The sequence below is a fragment of the Mobula hypostoma genome, chromosome 22 (genome assembly GCF_963921235.1).
Source record: "Mobula hypostoma chromosome 22, sMobHyp1.1, whole genome shotgun sequence".
NCBI classification, from domain to species: domain Eukaryota; kingdom Metazoa; phylum Chordata; class Chondrichthyes; order Myliobatiformes; family Myliobatidae; genus Mobula; species Mobula hypostoma.
In genome coordinates, this window is record NC_086118.1 from 20,905,390 (window position 1) to 20,924,192 (window position 18,803).

Here is an 18,803-nt window from a genome sequence, read left to right on the forward strand (position 1 = left end):
ATTAAACTGGTAATTAATACCTAACTAAATAATCCCTTCTGCCTACACAGTGTCCATGTCCTCTTCTTTGCATATTTATATGCCTATTTATGAGTCTCTTAAATGCCTCAATTGTATTTGCCTCCATTACCAATCCTAGCAGTGCATTCCAGGCACCCACTACTCTCTGTAAAAAAAAAACAACTTGCCCTGCAGAGTTCCTTTGAAATTGCCCCCCTCATCTTAAATACATGGCTTCTGGTATTGGATGTTTCATCCCCGAGAGAAAGATGCCAGCTGTCTATCTTTGCCTCTCATAATCTTATAAACTTCTATCCGATCAGATCTCTCCTTAGCTTCTGCCCAGAGAAAACCCAAATTTGTCCAACCTCTCTTTATCGCATATGTCCTCTAAATCAGGCTGCATCCTGGTAAATCCTGTATCCTCTCACATCCTCCCTATAATGAGAGACCAGAATTGAATGCAATATTCCACTTATGCCTCTAACCAAAGTTTTATAAAGCTGCAACACAACTTCCTGATTTGTGAGTGAACTCAGTGCGTTGACTAATAAAGACAAGCTTCCCATATGCTTTCTTAACCCCCCTTTCAACCTGTGCCATCTTAAGAAAGCAGATGACAAAGACTTCATAAATGAGCTGAGGTTTTGAGGAGCATCCTTGAAGAAAAGACGTGGGAGACAAAGATGTGGAGAAGTTTTAGAACTTTGGTAAATATGAAATGACCAAATGGCTAAAGTTGTAAGAGCATAGTTACCTTGGAGGGTTTTATGGGTCAAGGAAATCACAAAGGCAAGACAGGCTGAGGACATGGAATAGATTAGTACTGGAATTGGCTTTTTATTATCACAAGATACAGTGACGAGCTTATCTTATATACTGTTCATACAGATCAAATCATTACACAGTGCATTAAGGTAGTATGAAGTTAAACAACAATGTAGAATAAAGTGTAACAACTACAAGAAAGTGCCATGCAGGTAAACAAGATGCAAGATCATAACAAGATGCAAGATCAAGGTATTGTAGATTGTCAGGTCAAGAGTTATCGTACCATAGTACTGTAGTTTTATAACGGTGGGTTAGAAGCTGTCCTTTAGCTTGGTGGTTCATGCTTTCAAAATTTTGTATCATCTATGTGATGGAAGAGGGGTGAAGAGAGAATGATTAAGATAGATGGGGTGTTTGATAATGCTGGCTGTTTTACTGAGGCAGCAAGAAGTATGGACAGGATCCATGGAGGGGAGGCTAGTTTCCGTAATGCTCTGAGCTGTGTCTGAATTGAAGATGAGATGTGCTGCTGAGTACTTTAGTAGGAATATAGTCAAAAGTTCATCTTAGGTTTAAGTATAACACTAGTTTCCAAACACTGGTTCACTTTCAAACTGTGTTATCAGCAAGAGAATTTGAGTCTCTGGTAGTCATTAAGGAGGGAAAGGCATAAAGTCAGGATTGTGTGAGGTAATATAATTAAAACCCATCTTCTCTGCAATATTTTTGTTTTGCTTCTGCAATTGCCTCTCATGCAACTGCCAATGCTTCTTCCCTACTCTAAGATGGTGGTCACTCATGCCCTGAAGTGCCATCCTTACCTCCACATCTTTTCAGTGTTTCCCTTTTTGAAAGGCCACATCGCTCCCTATTTGCCGATCTATTTTTTAAATTATTCCTTATTGAGATCATTTTATTATATTTTACTACTTTAGTGACACCAGCCCACAAAATTTAATTTTGTATGTGACCAGTACCAAATTACCTCCAATATAATTTCCAATGTACTTACTGGTATGTGTGGTTCTGTTTGCACCAGCAGTGATATTTTTGTAGAGTAGGTATTGATGCAAGCTAACCTGATGCTTTTTTAAGGTATGCCAGTTTGTGGCAGTGTTTTCTGAACAGCTCCACTGTCATATTGGAAAACAGCACTCCATCTAATGTCCTTAACCTTGCAGAACTGAGTGTGCATTCTATGAAAAAAGACTTCCCCAAATGTTTTTAAAAGCAATAATTGGTTCCTTGTAAATAAATTACATGTTTTATGTGCTTTAAGAGTTTATTAATTTCTGGTTGTCAATATCGGTAGGAATCACCATCCCAGGTGCAAAATGACTTTTGATTGACTTCAAGATTTCTGCACAAGCTCAGTGCTTCCAGATGTGATGCATTGGGAAAAAGAGTAGAGGGATATTCTGTTAAAAGAAGAAAGAGGAGGAGGAGGAGGAGGAGGAGGCAGAGAATGATTCTTGTACAAGACCTCATTTCACCTACTGTATTCAGGGATCTGATTTCTACCTGAACTTCATCAAGTTGTGAGATACCTGTTCATTAGCAAGGTTGTTTTTCAATGAAGTCAGAATCAGAATCACGTCATTGCCAGTGTGTGAAACATATTGGAATTGATTGTGGGTCAGTGCCAAGCAGGACAATACTGTAACAGACAACATAATAGCAACCAACAAGTTACAAGACACTAGTGTGAGCAGCCAACTATTGACACAAGTGTCAATAATTAAACTTAAATAAATGCAAACGTGTGAATAGACTGAATAATTATCAACAGAACAAGGAGAGCAGAAAAATCCATTTTATGGATGTTGTACAGGGCCCATTAGGATATTACATCTCTGTGAGTTTTGTTTAGAACTGGCTAGCTACAGGGAAGTAGCTTTGGAGATGCTGTGTTGTCCTGGTGGTGATGGACTTGTAGCGTTTCCCTGGCGGCAATTTGGTGAATAGGTGACTGCTAGGATGAGTGGAGTCAGCAGTAATTTTTCCAACTGTTTTCTTTGCTCTGGCAATGAACAAGTCTTTTAATATCAGTAGTTGACAGTCAGTGATCTTCTCCGCTGAGTGGAGCACTTGCTGCAATCTGGACGGGGAGGGAGGAGGTGGTGGGAAACCAAACAGTGGTTACAGCACTCTCATTGATGGCTGAGTAACAATTCATCAGGATATGCCCTGAGATATTAAGTTTCCTAAGCTGGTGTAGGAAGAATAATTTCTGCTGGGCTTTCCAAGTGAAGAGCGTAAATAGGCCACAGCATAATTCGGGTGATAAGGTCCCCATTACCGGTGGCTGTCTAGGTCACTTTTATATTTCTGGGTATATTCGCACTAGAGCTGGAAAGTGTAGTATATGAAGGATCATAGACAATCCCTGACCATAGTGAGTCTTTAATTCACTCTTTCAAGCAGATTAGTAAGTAACTTTACATGCATAATTATCTCTATGCAATATACTGTTCAATTATGCTTCATTTTATAACTGTATGTTGTGAGTAGTAGGTGTCTATGCAGTTTATTGTACTGTAGCCCAAATTTTATTCACGTACAGAATGCTGTTGTTGCTGGGAAGTTTAATACTTAACATTAATCCTCAATTCACATAGAAAAAGTGATGGTGAATTACTGAGTCCTCTAGTTATGACAGATCCACGCCCTGTTAGGGGTTGTTGACTTGTGAGCTAGCCATGAAAAAAGATAGCCATGTAATACATTTCCACTTGAAGAAATATTTGAAGGCGCTCTCCTCCATTCTCTACCCTTGTCTTCAGTGATACTTCCACTAAACTTCAATACATGGATTTGCTTGTCAGAGTTGGCTATTGCCTGGTTCTTATATTATGTGAAAGTTATTTACTACAAGCCTGAAATTTTTCCATGCCTTTCTGCAGGCAAGAACTCCACTGGGAGTGCCTTTGTTGATATTTGCAACTCATCAAAAAGTGGAATTCTTTGATTGAGTTGTTCTCTGATCTTGGCAACTTACTTGCCAACATTTCGTCAGCATACGGGGAGACCCCGTCAGTGCACTGTTGCATCCGAATGCCTGGCCTTTATGTGACGTCCAATCAGCTAATTGAAAAGTACATAAAAGTACATAAAGGCCAAGTATTTGAAGGACCCTCCACAACCAACAGCACACTGACGATATTTCCTCGTATGGTGACAAAATACTTTCAAGTAAATTGCCAAGATCGGAGAACAACTCAATCAAAGAATTCCACTTTTTGATGAGTTGCAAACATTAACAAAGGCACTGGCTTCTGACTTAATGAACAGGGCATCATTAATAAAGAAACGTGCACAGACTGATGCAGTTTTTGATTTAAGGTTGTCATTGCTCTAGAACTTGGTGGTCGTCGAGGAACCCAAATTAGCTGATTATGCTTAAGCAGTTTACTGGATGAGCAATCACGAGCCTTGTTAATAACATCTCCCTTGCCTTGTTGATTGTGTAGAAGTAGACTGATTTGGTTGTGTGTTGCCAAATAGGCTTTTCTGTTTTCTTTGGGGGACAGTTTACACCAGATCAATTTTCCTCGTTCAGTAGATTGTTACTATTGTAACTGTGCTCTAGCACTGTGGTTAGAGATATGGCTAATCGTAGACCTGTGTCCAAAACCATGTCTTTAATAAAAATAATTTAGTGCTCAGAACACATGATATCAAAGACAAGGCACATTTATTGTCAAAGTATACAACCCAGAGATTTGTTTTCCTAGAGACAACCATGAAACAATGAAAACCATGGAACCCATTAAAGAAAAGCATCAAACTCCCAATGCGCAAAAAAAGGAACACTGTGAAAATGGGGGAAAAAATGAGCGATAAACACAGAATATAAAACACCAAACCGCAATGTCATTGAAAGAGTCCAGACATATCCAGTCCAGCTCAGTTCACCCCGGCCCAGTGCTGTTTCTTGGTTATTTGCGTGGCCATAGAGCCAGTCCGCCCCAATCAATATTGCACAAAATGGCAATAAAAAGGAGCAACCAGAAAACCAGAAATACATGATAATGTGAACTACACAAACTGCATTGATTAAACCTTGCCCAACACCCATGACTCCAGCAGCATCGAGTGAGAGGGAGAGGCTGGTTATACACGGGTACCTTCTTCAGGGAACAGCGAACGCGAGAGAGAGAAGGACCCTGGTCACATGCATCACCTTCCCCTGGCAGCAAAGAGGGACTGGTTACTCACATGTAGTCAGTGCTGAACACCTGCCCACTTCTGCTTTCATCCAAATCATTTCAATCTTCTTTAACGCTTTAATTTGTGAGATCAGTGAGAAATGGTGGCAGTCGTGGGCTCGGTCCTGTCTCCAGGCCACACACTTAGCTCAAAACCTCACCAAACTCCCTTGGTAAAGCACCAGATCGCTCAATCGTCCCAAAAACACATTGGCAAAATTGTAGATCACAGGGTCCAACAGTAGAAAGAAAAAGAAGTTAAAGAAGTGAAAGAAGTCATTTTGTGAACCATTTGGGGTTTTTGCCCTTGTTCACTGGTGCCATCTTCTTCCGGATTGTCATTAGTTGTAATGACATTCAAGAATAATTAAATGTTACTGAACAGGTGAATTTATTCCAAAACTTGTAGATTATGTCTGTCTTCATATACCAATACCCTCTTCTAGGCCATTCCCTTTGGAGCTTTCAGATAAAAACTATAATTCTGGTGGTTGAAATACATTTTCTAAAGTGGCATTATTTCTGATATTTTCCATGATTTGCATGTTTATGTACCAAAGCCATTATGTAGAATATATCTATTTCCACCAACAGTAACCAGAAGCATTTATTTTCAGTTCATGGGTGACCAATATTTTATGGTTATTTAGGTTACAGAATCTTGCCCTTTATAGAATTCACAAATCACTTGCCAAATATTTAAGATATGGTGTAAAATCTGCTCTCATAAAATTCAAGTGAGAAAAAGAAAGTAAAAGAAAAACCTAAAGGATTCTGTAGGTGCTGGAAATCCAGAGCGACACAAACAAAATGCACATTTTGTGCTGAGCTCCTCCTTCAGGACTGGAAAGAAAAGGGGAAGAGGGGAGAGGGCAAGGAGCATGAGCTAGAAGGTGATAGGTGAAGCCAGACTGGTGGAAAGTTAAAGGAAAAAATAAAACTAAATAAAAAGAAAGTAAACATGTATTTGATGCATGTACAGATGACGTGGCTTTACATTCCATAATGTGGAAGTTTGCTATATTGCTTGAAATCATTTTGTTTCAAAGCTGTTTATGAAGTTAAATTTATTTCATATGAGGCTGCATACAACTAATAACTTGATCAATAAAATATAAAATCAGTTCATTAAATAATAATTGAGAAGTACATCTCTAACCAGTACACAGAGGGATGCACACACCTTCCATACTTATTTATTCTACCTCACTGGAATTGCGTTCAACTTGCAGATAAAGGTTAATAATTTTCTAGAGGTTAATAGTGTGATTTATACATACTTAAATTAATAATTTAAATTTCTGGAGTACCTAAAGAACATTAAGGGTGTAAACTGATATTAAGTTACTTTATATAACTAAGGTTTCAAATTATAAACATTTATTCCATTTATTCCTTTTCTCTAGAGGATTCGGTGGAGCTTTTATGAGACCAGCAGGTAAGTTGAAGATACCATTTCATACCCTTTGACCCTTTAATGTCATATATCCTCATGTTTACTATTTAATATTTTGTATTATAGTAAAAGGTATTAATTTATTCCCATAATTATCTTGTGTAAATAGTTTTTTTGAGAAATAACTTGTCATCAATCCTCAGATTCTTTTGCTGCTGAGGACATGGTATACCTTGATGCTTGACTTCCTCATGTTGGGGGTGGGAACATGGTCACTGGGGGTGGGAACATGGTCACTAGGGGTGGGAACATGGTCACTGGGGGTGGGGTGGTGGTCACTGGGGGTGGGAACATGGTCACTAGGGGTGGGGTGGTGGTCACTGGGGGTGGGAACATGGTCACTGGGGGTGGGGTGGTGGTCACTGGGGGTGGGAACATGGTCACTGGGGGTGGGGTGGTGGTCACTGGGGGTGGGAACATGGTCACTGGGGGTGGGAACATGGTCACTAGGGGTGGGGTGGTGGTCACTGGGAGTGGGAACATGGTCACTAGGGGTGGGAACATGGTCACTGGGGGTGGGAACATGGTCACTAGGGGTGGGGTGGTGGTCACATACGCTTCACCTTTGAAATTCAGTTCTCTTGTGCACATTTTTGAGTCAATAAGCTGTGGCTCAGAATCTACTGGCCCTAAAGGAACATAAGTTAAACATTTGTGAGCAGTTGCCAATCAATAGAATTGTTAATGACATTTCCCTTGCTTTGATGATTAGGAAATAGACCATTGGTAGTTTTTGTATTTGTTGTATTTGGTAGTTGTAGACAAAGTAACTATACATGAAGAATTTATTTTTTGTTTACTAACAGGCTTTTTAGCATATTAAGTCAACAATGTTAAAATGCAAAGAGAATACAATTACGTATTTCTTGTATATGCTTAAACTGTGTTAAAAATTGATAAATATTTTTGGAAATTGACTTTACTGAGGGAATTGAACTATTTTGTTAATTTAAATTTATTCATTTGAAAATACCTGCATCTACTTTTCAGTCTATTGTTTGCAGATGAGCCTTAATTTTTACAAGCTACTTAAATATATTGTTGCTGGTGTGCGAAAACTTAATCCTATAGTTTTCAAGGGATACAGAAACAGAGACCTAGTGTACTCATGCAAATCTTTGACTGCATATGACAAGTTAAGAGGATGGTTAAAATAAATGTTAGATTTTGGGATTTGTAACAGAAGAATGAAATATGAAATTTGAACTTGTGTAAACTATTAATTGGATTATATCTGGAGTATTGTGCTCAGTTCTGCGTATTAAGAACCTTTTGAAAGTGCAGAAGAGATTTGCTCACCTCATGTAAGGGTGAAGGGCTTAAATTATGTTGAAAGATTCGAGAAGCCTGAGATGTGCATATAAGGCTAAGGTGGTTATTAAACCGTGATTGTTTGCAGATAGAAAGGAGAAGCAGTTTCCAGTGTCAGAATAAGAAAAACAGATTCTCAGATAATTAGCCAACAAACCAGATTCAAAATGAGCAGTGACCCAGTAGGCATTGCTTGAAAGCTTTGGAGTAGCAGGTGCAATCATAATTTTGAAAATGCAATTGGATAAATTATCATATATCCTAGTCTGATAGCTGAGAATAATCAAGACTCCTTTTTTTTAAGTAAAAGCAGAATATTATATGTTTGGAAAAGTGAAAATATTGTAAAAATGTCATTTATTAATGAATTTTGACCAGTAGATTTAAGTATATAGTCAGTTATTAAAACTTTAAGTAACAGAATTATCTTTTGTTCTTTTTTACAGTTTGTTGTTTGATTGAAAAAATGTCACTGTCAAAAATGGCTTTGAAGAATGATCCCATAATTGGTAAGCTGGTTACGATTTAAAACTTGATGTGTATTCTATTACCAGATACCATTATAGATAAGTTAAGTAGTGAATATAATGGGAGAATTTTAATTTTAAATACAAAATCTGCCATTTTCAGAGTTCAAAAAAATGAAGATTTGGAACATGCTGTAGAAACTAAGAATAATGCAGTATAATCTTGATGTAGATTTTGACGTCTAAGTTTAATATCTTGTTGGTGCAAACTTAGCAATAATGTTTAATTGGAAGAACAAATTTTGGAGAAATAGGAAGATTTCAAGGAGTTGATTTTTGTGAACCATACTGTCTTTATCTGATGAAAATTTGTGACGTTATCTTTGTAACCCATTGTTAGAATTAATTTATATGGAAGAGGAGAAAGAGAGCAATAGTCTAGAGCTGTTTGATTTGTATGAAACAAAAATCCAACGCAGGTGACCAACAAGCTGTAGGAGGATGTTATCAATAGAAAATAAGCCATATCATGAGTTTCTGTAATGTGAACTCATGTCATCTTCACATGTGTCAAGAAATGCAAGTTGAATCAAAAATTCTGTTGATTAATTTAATACTTTTCTCGCACATTCTATGAGCTTATTTTATCTCAAAAATTTGGGTAGTGATTTGTGAATTCTGTAATTGAATATCTAAGATCCAAATGATATTATGTTGTGCGAGGAGGTGGGTGGGGAATCAACTGCATTGTTTCAGTAATATACTTTAATTTGTAATGTAACTTGTAAATAGTGGAGAAATAAATGGTCATGTTTATCCTTACTTACTTGGTTAGAATTAGTAAAAGGAGGAAAACATAATTGATAAGTAAACTTGAACGACTATGTACTAGTACTAATATAAAACTATTTTTGATTCATTATTTTAAAACAAATATAGCAGACAAAGCAAAAATTGAAACAGAACTAGAAATTAAATGGCTGTTTCGCATTTCGTTTCTTTTTTTTTGATTTTTCTTGTAGAATTTAATAATATTTGTAATTCTTGAACCTTTTAAGGTGAATAACATGGTTTTATTAGGGTGGCACGCGTAGAGTACTTTGTTTACAATTTACAAAAGCAACTTTCCCTTTGGTTAGATGAATGGCAGTGGCTTATTGATGACAGTCTGAAGAGCTTTCACCACTTTACAAGTACCTCAAAACAGAAAGCCAAGGTAACTCAATGTTTTATGGATTGTATTGATAAACATTATTGATAACTGTTGTTAACTGATAAAATTTAGGTGCTCTTTCCTTGTACAGATTAAATTGCTTAAGTATATTTGTCATAAAAATAAAAGTAATCCTAGTGTGTTAAGTTTCAGGAAGCCGTAATCTCAGCACTGACTGCTTTGTGCAATGAATATTATCAAACATCAGAGGGAACTGCAGATCCTGAAATACAAAGTAAGTAATTTACTTGTTTTGCCCTCTTCAATTCATAAATGGATTTTACTCATATTTTGTTTTATCTTCTGTAGGGTTCATGCATTTAAACAGAACCATCTTCAGATTAGGAATTAACAGTTTCCATATATTTCTGCTACTTTTTTCAAAAATTTCTCTGCTAAATTAGTCAGTTCAACAAATCTTGGATTTCTCTGTGTGTCTAGTCAAAAAGCAGAAATCAAAAGTGAGCTAGAGGCTAGAAAATGTGAGCAAATATTTTTTAGTGTTTGACAGCTGGAACAAACATTCAAAATAAGAGAGGGTTTAAGTAGATAGGTGGTCAGTTTGTGGGGGTAGTGAGCTGCTCCAAAAAAAAAATCTTGGAGCTGTTGTTTTCATTTATATGGCTTTCGTAGTCCATAGGCTACATTGCAATTATAAGCAATGTTCATTTTTAAAATGTCAAGTACATATTTATTGAATTTAGGAGTATAACATAAGAGTAAGGAAACAAGTAATGTTACCATATAAGCTTCTTTTCACCCATATTTTAGCTTGGGTTCATTTGACCTAATGCCAAATCAGTTCAAGTTATAAAGCTAAGTTACAGGCATTTTTATTTAAAGAAATGCCTTTCAAGACTAATTTTGTCCTTATTTAAAGTATAAAAAGCTAACATGTGCTTTCACAGATGGCAGCTGTTGTCTACATTCATAGCTCTAGTCTCATTTGTAGGATGTATTATGCAGAGTGGTTCACTGTGGATAGAATAGCAGCCTTGGATATGAGGGGGAAATGAAAGTGGGGGATTATGGATGGAAGTGGAAGTTGGGAGAGGGGAATAGAGGAGGAGGAGGAAGGGAAATTAATCCAGATTAATCATGTAGTTTAGGATAATGAGTTTCTTTATAGTCAGGAGCAGCACGATCAGGCATCTAGTTTGCAATTGCTGGAATATTTGTCTGCACAATGATAGGACTTGTGACTCAATGTGGGAGAAACAGTAAAAATAAGAACCATTCCCAATGTAGTCCTTCAACTTTTAGTGGTGCTTGATTTTCTTCATGTTTTGCTCTTTGGCTAACAGTGAATCAACAGGATTGTGATCTTTTGATCTAATTTCTGTTGCTAAAATAAGACAGAAAAGTATGCTATGGTGAAATGCAATGGGAAATGAATAGGGTGAACAGTAAAATAAAGTAAAATAGGGTTTTCTTATGGGCCTGACTTCCATTAAAAAAGAATACAGACATAAAAAATCTGCGTTCTTTAGGCATGAGATATATATGTATATACATACACACATATTAAGAATAGGCACAGGCAATATTTTTATTACTTTGTCTCTAGGTGTATGTGGTTTTGGGTTATAAAGATACAAAAGTTACCCATTTTAGAATTATTGGGATTATTAGCAACTAATCATGTACAGTATATTCCTGTGACAAATAAATTCTGGGAAATTACTGTTAAAATTTATTAATCTAATTTCCCTTGTGTTTCAAATTGACACAATTCATATTCTGCCATTTCTCATAAGGGACAAAATGCTTACTTTGATTAGCATGTGACCAGTAACTCTGTTATCAGTAAGGTCACTCAGACTCTTTAATTATGGCGTAATGTTTCTAATTTGATTATTTATTTTCCTCATTTTTTTCATTGTCTTTAGATAAACTAGTGGACAAATATGTTTCTGAGCTACAGCACACTGAAGAAATGACTCGTTGTGGGTTTTCTTTGGCATTGGGTGCACTTCCAAAATTTATGCTAAATGGTAAACTTCACCAGGTGAGTTTCAAAACAGCTGGTTATCATCTAGAGATTCGCAAGAGCTATTGAAAATGTTGCAATTTATTTAAGGAAGTTAACAAATTTCAGGACACATGCCGGTGGTGATAAACCTGATTCTCATTCTGAGTGTTTGAAAACGCTATTCCTCTTGAAAAAGCTCCAGATACTGTTACACGGCTGGCTGAATGTAATTAAATGTTGATTCACTTAGCTTTTCAGTAAATTTGGAGGTTGTTGCAGAGACAGCTTTGCTGATATTTTTACAGTGCCTTGAGGTACTTTCTGTAATCACCCTAGCTGTCAAAAGAAATAGGAAAGTAAGAATCACCACTATCTGGTAGTTTATAGGTTTTGAACCACTTCTGAGGTCTTGCTCTTCAGTGAGTCAACCAAACGTTACGCTCGTGCATTGAAGGCAATGGTGAAATTTGCATAAGTATCTGCCTTCTCTAAAGGGTGGCTCTCAAGTTATGGAAAGTGGTTCATATTTTCCAGAGTCTAGCTGTTAGAGAGCAATGTGCATGCGCAGAATAATAGTGCAGCTCTGCACACAGTAACATTTCTCCATACAGTTAGAGCACTTTGTTAGACGATTTAGAACTGAAAGGTAATTTGTCCAAACAGATTGATCATCTGGTGATTTATATTCTGCTGTTTTAGAATTTGAATAAGTGTGAAAGCTTGTGTAGCTTTTGCTTATTATAAAATATATTGTCTAGAAAATGCGGTTGGAAATTGTTTTTATTCTGCAAATCTCAATTAACAAGCCATTGCATGAAATGTACATGGTTCAGGGAGGAGGCAAATTACTGGAAGCTGGAGAAATTGATGTTCATGCCATCAGTTTGGAGGCTACCTAGATAGAATATGTGGTGATTCTCCTCCAACCTGAGCGTGACCTCATCATGATAGTAGAAGCGGACATGTCTGAATGGGAATGTGGATTGGAATTAAAATAGTTCCAATCCTACTTTTTGCAAATGGAGCTGAAGTGCTCGAGAAAGCGGTCCCCAATCTATGTCGTTTCTCACCATTGCGCAGGAGGCGGCATTGAGACCACTGGATGCAGTAGACAACCCACACAGATTCACAAGTGAAGTTTTGCCTCACCTGGAAGGACTGTTTGGAGCCCTGAAAGGAGGTGAGGGAGGAGGTGAATGGGCAGGAGTGGCTCTTTCTCCACTTGCAGAGATTAGTGAGAAGGGACAAGTGGACAAAGGAATCATGGAGGGAGCAACCCCTGCGGGAAGTGGAAGGGGTGGGGAGGTAGAGATGAACTGGTGGTAAGGTTCCATTAAATATGTTTTTCTTCACTAGATATGGTAGACGACCCCAATGCAATGTCCTCTACATTGGTGAGAACACTTGTGCTCTTTTGAGTTTCCCTTCAGAACCTGGAGCCCTTTATGAATGATTAAACCAACTTCCTGTGCATGAGCAAACATGAAAAACTGTCCTGTCATCAATGCCTTGTATTCAGGGAATTTTGTTGCATTTCTTTCCAGTAAGGGTTTCATATATTGCTGTTTCTGTCATCTGTTGCACAAGTTTACCACCAGGTTGGCTCAGCCCTCTCCTGTGGTACTTCAGCAGGGGTAGGTAGAGATGGAAGTGGAGTTGGGAGAACAGACATTGAAAGTCATGTTAAAGGAAGATATTAGCAAATGGTGGAGACCATAGGAGCAGAGTTAGGCCATTTGACCCGTCGAGTGTAAGTACCCACTGGTCATATTGTCAGGACCAATTATATTGCACAGAATTTTTTTTAGTGGACTCCATAGGCTCTGTGTCCATGCAGCTAGAAAATTAGTGTGGAACACCCACAGTCACAACACCTTTGGCATTCATTCGTCAACATTCCTTCTGATATGCCAACTGTGTGACTCTCACTCCACTGCATTATACAACATCTAAGCTAATTTCCAAAAGCTGGAACCTTCGTCAGTAGCTATAGTTTCATAAACAGCTCTGCTCATGAAGCTGTTAGACGATACAAAGGGAAATCATTTACAAACCCCATTTCCAGAAAAGTTGGTATATTTTCCAAAATGCAATAAAAACAAAATTCTGTTATATGTTAATTCACGTGAACCTTTATTTAACTGACAAAAGTACAAAGAAAAGATTTTCAATAGTTTTACTGACCAACTTAATTGCATTTTGTAAACATACACAAATTTAGAATTTGATGGCTGCAACACACTCAACAAAAGTTGGGACAGTGGCATGTTTACCATTGTGTTACATCACCTTTCCTTTTAATAACACTTTTTAATCATTTTGGAACTGAGGATACTAATTGTAGTAGACTTGCAATTGGAAATTTTGTCCATTCTTGCTTGATATAAGACTTCAGCTGCTCAACAGTCCGTGGTCTCCGTTGTCTGATTCTCCTCTTCATGATGCACCATACATTTTCAATAGAAGATAGATCTGAACTGGCAGCAGGGCAGTCAAGCACATGCACTCTGTGTCTACAAAGCCACGCTGTTGTAGCCCGTGCAGAATGTGGTCTGGCATTGTCCTGCTGAAATAAGCATGGACGTCCTGGGAAGAGATGTCGCCTTGATGGCAACATATGTCTCTCTAAAATCCTAATATACGCCTCAGAGTCAATGGTACCTTCACATACATGCAACTCACCCATGCCGTGGGCACTGATGCACGCCCATACCATCACAGGTGCTGGCTTTTGCACCTTCCGCTGATAACAATCTTGATGGTCATTTTCATCTTTGACAGTTTCTTAGGCAGTGCCGCCTGAGGGCTTGAAGATCACGCACATTCAACAGTAGTTTCCGACCTTGCCCTTTACGCACTGAGATGTCTCTGAATTCTCTGAATCTTTTCACAATGATGTGTACTGTAGCTGTTGAAAGACCTAAATTCTCTGCAATCTTGTGTTGAGAAATGTTCCTTTTGAACTGACTAACAATTCTCTCACGAATTTTGGCACAAAGGAGTGAGCCACGATCCATCCTTGCTTGCAAAGACTGAGCCTTTGATGGATGCTACTTTTACACCCAGTCATGATACCTCACCTGCTACCAATTAGCCTGCTTAATGTGGAGTCTTCCAAACCGGTATTACTTGAATATTCTGTGCACTTTTCAATCTTATTTTAACTCTGTCCCAACTTTTGTTGAGTGTGTTGCAGCCATCAAATTCTAAATTTGTGTATATTTGCAAAATACAATTAAGTTGGTCAGTAAAACTATTGAAAATCTTTTCTTTGTACTTTTGTCAGTTAAATAAAGGTTCACGTGAACTAACATATCACAGATTTTTGTTTTTATTGCATTTTGGAAAATATCCCAACTTTTCTGGAAATGGGGTTTGTAGTTCAATCAACTGCTTTCTTTAAGGATCTACGTAAAAATTCGGTGCTGCGCTAAGTAGTTGGTGAAACTCCTCCTAGAACATGCAGAGAACGAGGACGGCAGCCATTGATTTCATTCAGCACTGTTTACAGTAGACTTCTCATATTCAGGATAATAATTGTAATTAACAAATACACACAACTGAGGTATGAAGATGGGGAAAAAGAAATGTTTCCAGTTAGGTATTTTGCCTCCCAAGTGAGGAATCTGTTAAACTGATATCTTTTAAACAATTAATGAAATATTGACCTTTAATTAGGATGGAAGTCTTAATGCTTTTGTCAACCCATAAGGAACAAACAGAGTTTGTTAGAAATCCTAGTGCTTGGATTATCTATAAGAATTTTGTCTGCTTAGCTAACCTTTTGGATGTTTTAATTTCTCTATCCATGTGGCGTATGACAGAAACAGGTCAGTGTTAAGGGCAGCATTGCTCTTCTTATCTTTTATTCAAATCAGTCAGAGAAAGGAGTGGCTCCTCCAAATAATTTGAATAAAAGACAGGCGAGACATCCTGAGATCCTGAGAGTGGACAGCAGTGAGAATTGAACTATGTGATCAGCATCTAAAGTGACAGATTAGGTGGTTTTTGCCAAAGCATTCATATTTGTACCAGAACAGATGATCAACTACTGCATGACAGCAGTCTGATTCCTGTTTTTGTTATTCAACATTCTGCTCCTGTGTGTCATCAATAATATATCACTGTTCTGAAGGAAACACAATCTGTTTCTAGTTGACATCAAGCAGAGTTCTGATTAAAGTGCCGTGAGAATCTGCAAATGCATGAGGACTTTGGATGACTGTTGTTTGTGTCTTGATACAAGAAGAAACTTGTCCCTTTTACTGCCACCCCTCAAGGGTTCCATTTTTACCACTTCTAGAATAGAAATTATGTAGTCATGGCTCTGTATGAATTTCCGCAGGAGGTTGGATTTGGACTTCCCCATTCTGCTTGATATTTCTGTTATATAGACCAGAAACTGTCAGGGATCTGATATGCAACCTCCTCATATATATCACTATTGTACCCTCACTCCACTATGGATGTACAATCTATCCCTTCCTTACACATGTGGACTGATGTTTCTGCTCATTTGGGGTGGGTGTGCATGTAAGAGAGGGAGTGATAATGGGGCTGCATCTTGAGATATGCAATGATAAAGAAAGAGTTAAAGAATAACATGATTATGTGTTGAAGATGAGTGCAAGAAGCTGTAAGGCAGAACGGACAGCTCACCCATGTTTAGAAGAACATTGATCCGAATAGAGAAAAAAAAGTTGAGACAATACTTTTGTTCATTGTAGTTTCGTTAGTATCTAATTTGCAGTTTGAGGGACACCAGTATGTGCCATGGGAAAGAGCCTCATCCTCATCCGCCTGCTCTGAGTTGACAAATCTTTCTCCTTCTGCTTTCAGCTACAGGCTGGATCACTGAAGCAGAATATCTCAGCAGCCAGCTCTTACCACTTCTAATTCACATCCACTCTGAGGTGGGCTGGCACATCAGATATGATGGATGCCCTAAGAACTCTACCTTAATCCATAAAGGAGCTGAAATTGACATGAGTGGAACAGGCATAATTTACCCCCTGTACTGTCTTGCTGTCTTGGTGTAATCCATTTCAAGAACTGTGGTATCACTTACCACCTACAATGGCATTGATGCTGAGTGAATACCTTTTAAACCTTGGTGTCAATTACCACTGGAATGGACAGGCAGGTGTTCAGAACTCATGCAGATTTGCCATTTAAAATAGAAATTTACTTGAAGATCACTATTGAATCTTACATTTAGGTTATGTTGGTGTTAACAGGCATGATGGAATTTGTAGCCAGTGTAGAAGTAATTTAGTTTCTAAGCATCAGCACTTTACTCTTTGGACTTTAGCTTAGCATATGAAACCGGGTTTAAACACATTTCCTAGTGGTTGGAAGAGGTTACTAGGCACCAACATTTTCCAGTAATGAAGTGGCATCTGTTGTTCACCTGTTGTGACGGCAGGCAAATTGAAGTGGATCCAAGTCACTCCTCAGTCACTGCTTCATGACCTAACTCTAAAAGCACTTGATCACAGTGGATGTAAGTGCTACTGGACGATTGTCATTGAGGCAGATTCTCTTAGGCACAGGTATGATTTCCCTCTATGTATAGACGACCATGGTGACCTTCAAGTGGACCAATGTTGTCCTCAGCTATCCTTTTGCTCTTAATATATTTGTAAAAGCCATTGAGATTCTCCTTCATCTTGTCTGCCAGAGTAACCTCATGCCTTTCATCACTCCTGATTTCTTTTAGTCTTCCTTGTGTTTCTTCAAGCACCTCATTTGTTCCTTATTGTTTATAGAGCTATCCACCTTCTTCTTCTTAATCAAGCCCTCAATATCCCTTGAAAACCAAGGTTCCCGAAGATTGTTGGTGTTGCCTTTTATTCTAATAAGAATATACAAACTCTGTGCTCTCAACATTTCAACTTTTGATGGCTTCTCACTTACCAAGCATCTCTTTGCCAGAAAACAGTCTGTCCCAAATCACATCTGCAGATCCTTTCTGATGCTACGAAAATTTGCCCCCCTTCAAACCAAGGACCAGCCCTATCCTTCTCCATAATTATCTTGAAACTTAGTGAATTATGATCACTAGATCCAAAATGTTACCCTACACACATTTCTGTCACCTGTTCTTCCGTAATAGGAGATCCAGTATTGTGCTCTCTCTGGTTAAGACCTCTATATATTAAGGAAACTTTCCTGAACATATTTGACAAATTTTATCCGATCTAGTCTTTTTCCGATATGGGAGTCCAGTCAATAATGTGGAAAGTTAAATCACTTAACATTACAACCTTATTTTTCTTGCAACTGTCCACTATCTCGCTACAAATTTGCTTCTCAAATTCCTGCTGACTATTGGGAAGTCCCATTAACATCCTTTTCTTATTCCTCAGTTCCATCCATATAGCCTCAGTAGCAGATGAACCTTCCGGTCTGTCTTGTTTGAGAACTGCTGTGACATATTTCACCACCATGTTTAATGTCACCCCTCTTCCTTTAACGCCTACCCCTCAATAATGTCTAAAGCAATGGAACCCTGGGACATTGAGCTGCCAGTCCTGCCCCTCCTGCAAACAAGTCTTACTAATGGCTACAATATCATTATTCCACATGCTGTGCTCTTAACTTGTCTTCGTTACCTACAATCCTCCTTGCATTGAAAGAGACACAACTCAGAACATTAGTCACACCATGCTCAACTTTTTGATTCCTGCCTTGGTACAGAGACTTAAAATTTACTTTCTCCACAAATATTCCACTGGCTGCACTGGAATTTTGGTTCCCATCCTCCTGCAACTCCCATTTAATCTTGCTGGAGCAGCACTAGCAATCCTTCCTGCAGGGATATTAGTACCCTTCCAGTTCAGGTGCAAACCCTTCTGTTTGTACAGGTCTCACCTTCACTAGAAGAGAGCCCACTGATCCAAAGTTCTGAAGCCTTTGCTCCTGTAGCATTTCCTTAACAATGTTTGAACCTGTATTATCTTTGTATTTAGCCTTGCTAACACATGGCACTGGTACCAGTTCTGTGATCACCACCCTGGAGATCCTCTCCTTTTACATAGCACATAACTCCCTGAACTCAGTTTGCAGGATATCATCACCCTTCCTGCCAATCCTGTTGCCCCTGACCCTGGCACCTGGGAGGCAACAAACCATCCAGGAATCTTGTTCTTATTCACAGGCCTTCCTGTTTGTTCTAACAATGAATCCCATATTACTACTGCTCGCCTCTTCTTGCCTCCTTCCCTTCTGAGTCACAGAGCCAGACTCAGTGCCAGAGACCAGACTTCTGTGGCTTTCCTCTAGTAGGTCGATCGCCCCAATAGTATCCAAAATGTTATCAAATCACAAACAAGAGAAAATCTGCAGATGCTGGAAATCCAAGCAACATACACAAAATGCTGGATGCACTCAGCAGGCCATGCAG

At 38.3% G+C, this 18,803-nt stretch overlaps 1 protein-coding gene across 1 annotated transcript in view; it reads left to right on the top strand.

Moving 5' to 3' along the window:
- The window catches only part of tbcd (tubulin folding cofactor D), a 268,107-nt gene that overhangs the window by 189,523 nt on the left and 59,781 nt on the right, over positions 1-18,803 (top strand). Inside the window, exons 23-27 of the mRNA XM_063074279.1 lie at positions 6,386-6,417; positions 8,193-8,255; positions 9,353-9,429; positions 9,574-9,661; positions 11,316-11,434. Of these exons, the coding sequence (XP_062930349.1) occupies positions 6,386-6,417; positions 8,193-8,255; positions 9,353-9,429; positions 9,574-9,661; positions 11,316-11,434 (379 nt within the window). The remainder of the gene's footprint in view (positions 1-6,385; positions 6,418-8,192; positions 8,256-9,352; positions 9,430-9,573; positions 9,662-11,315; positions 11,435-18,803) is intronic.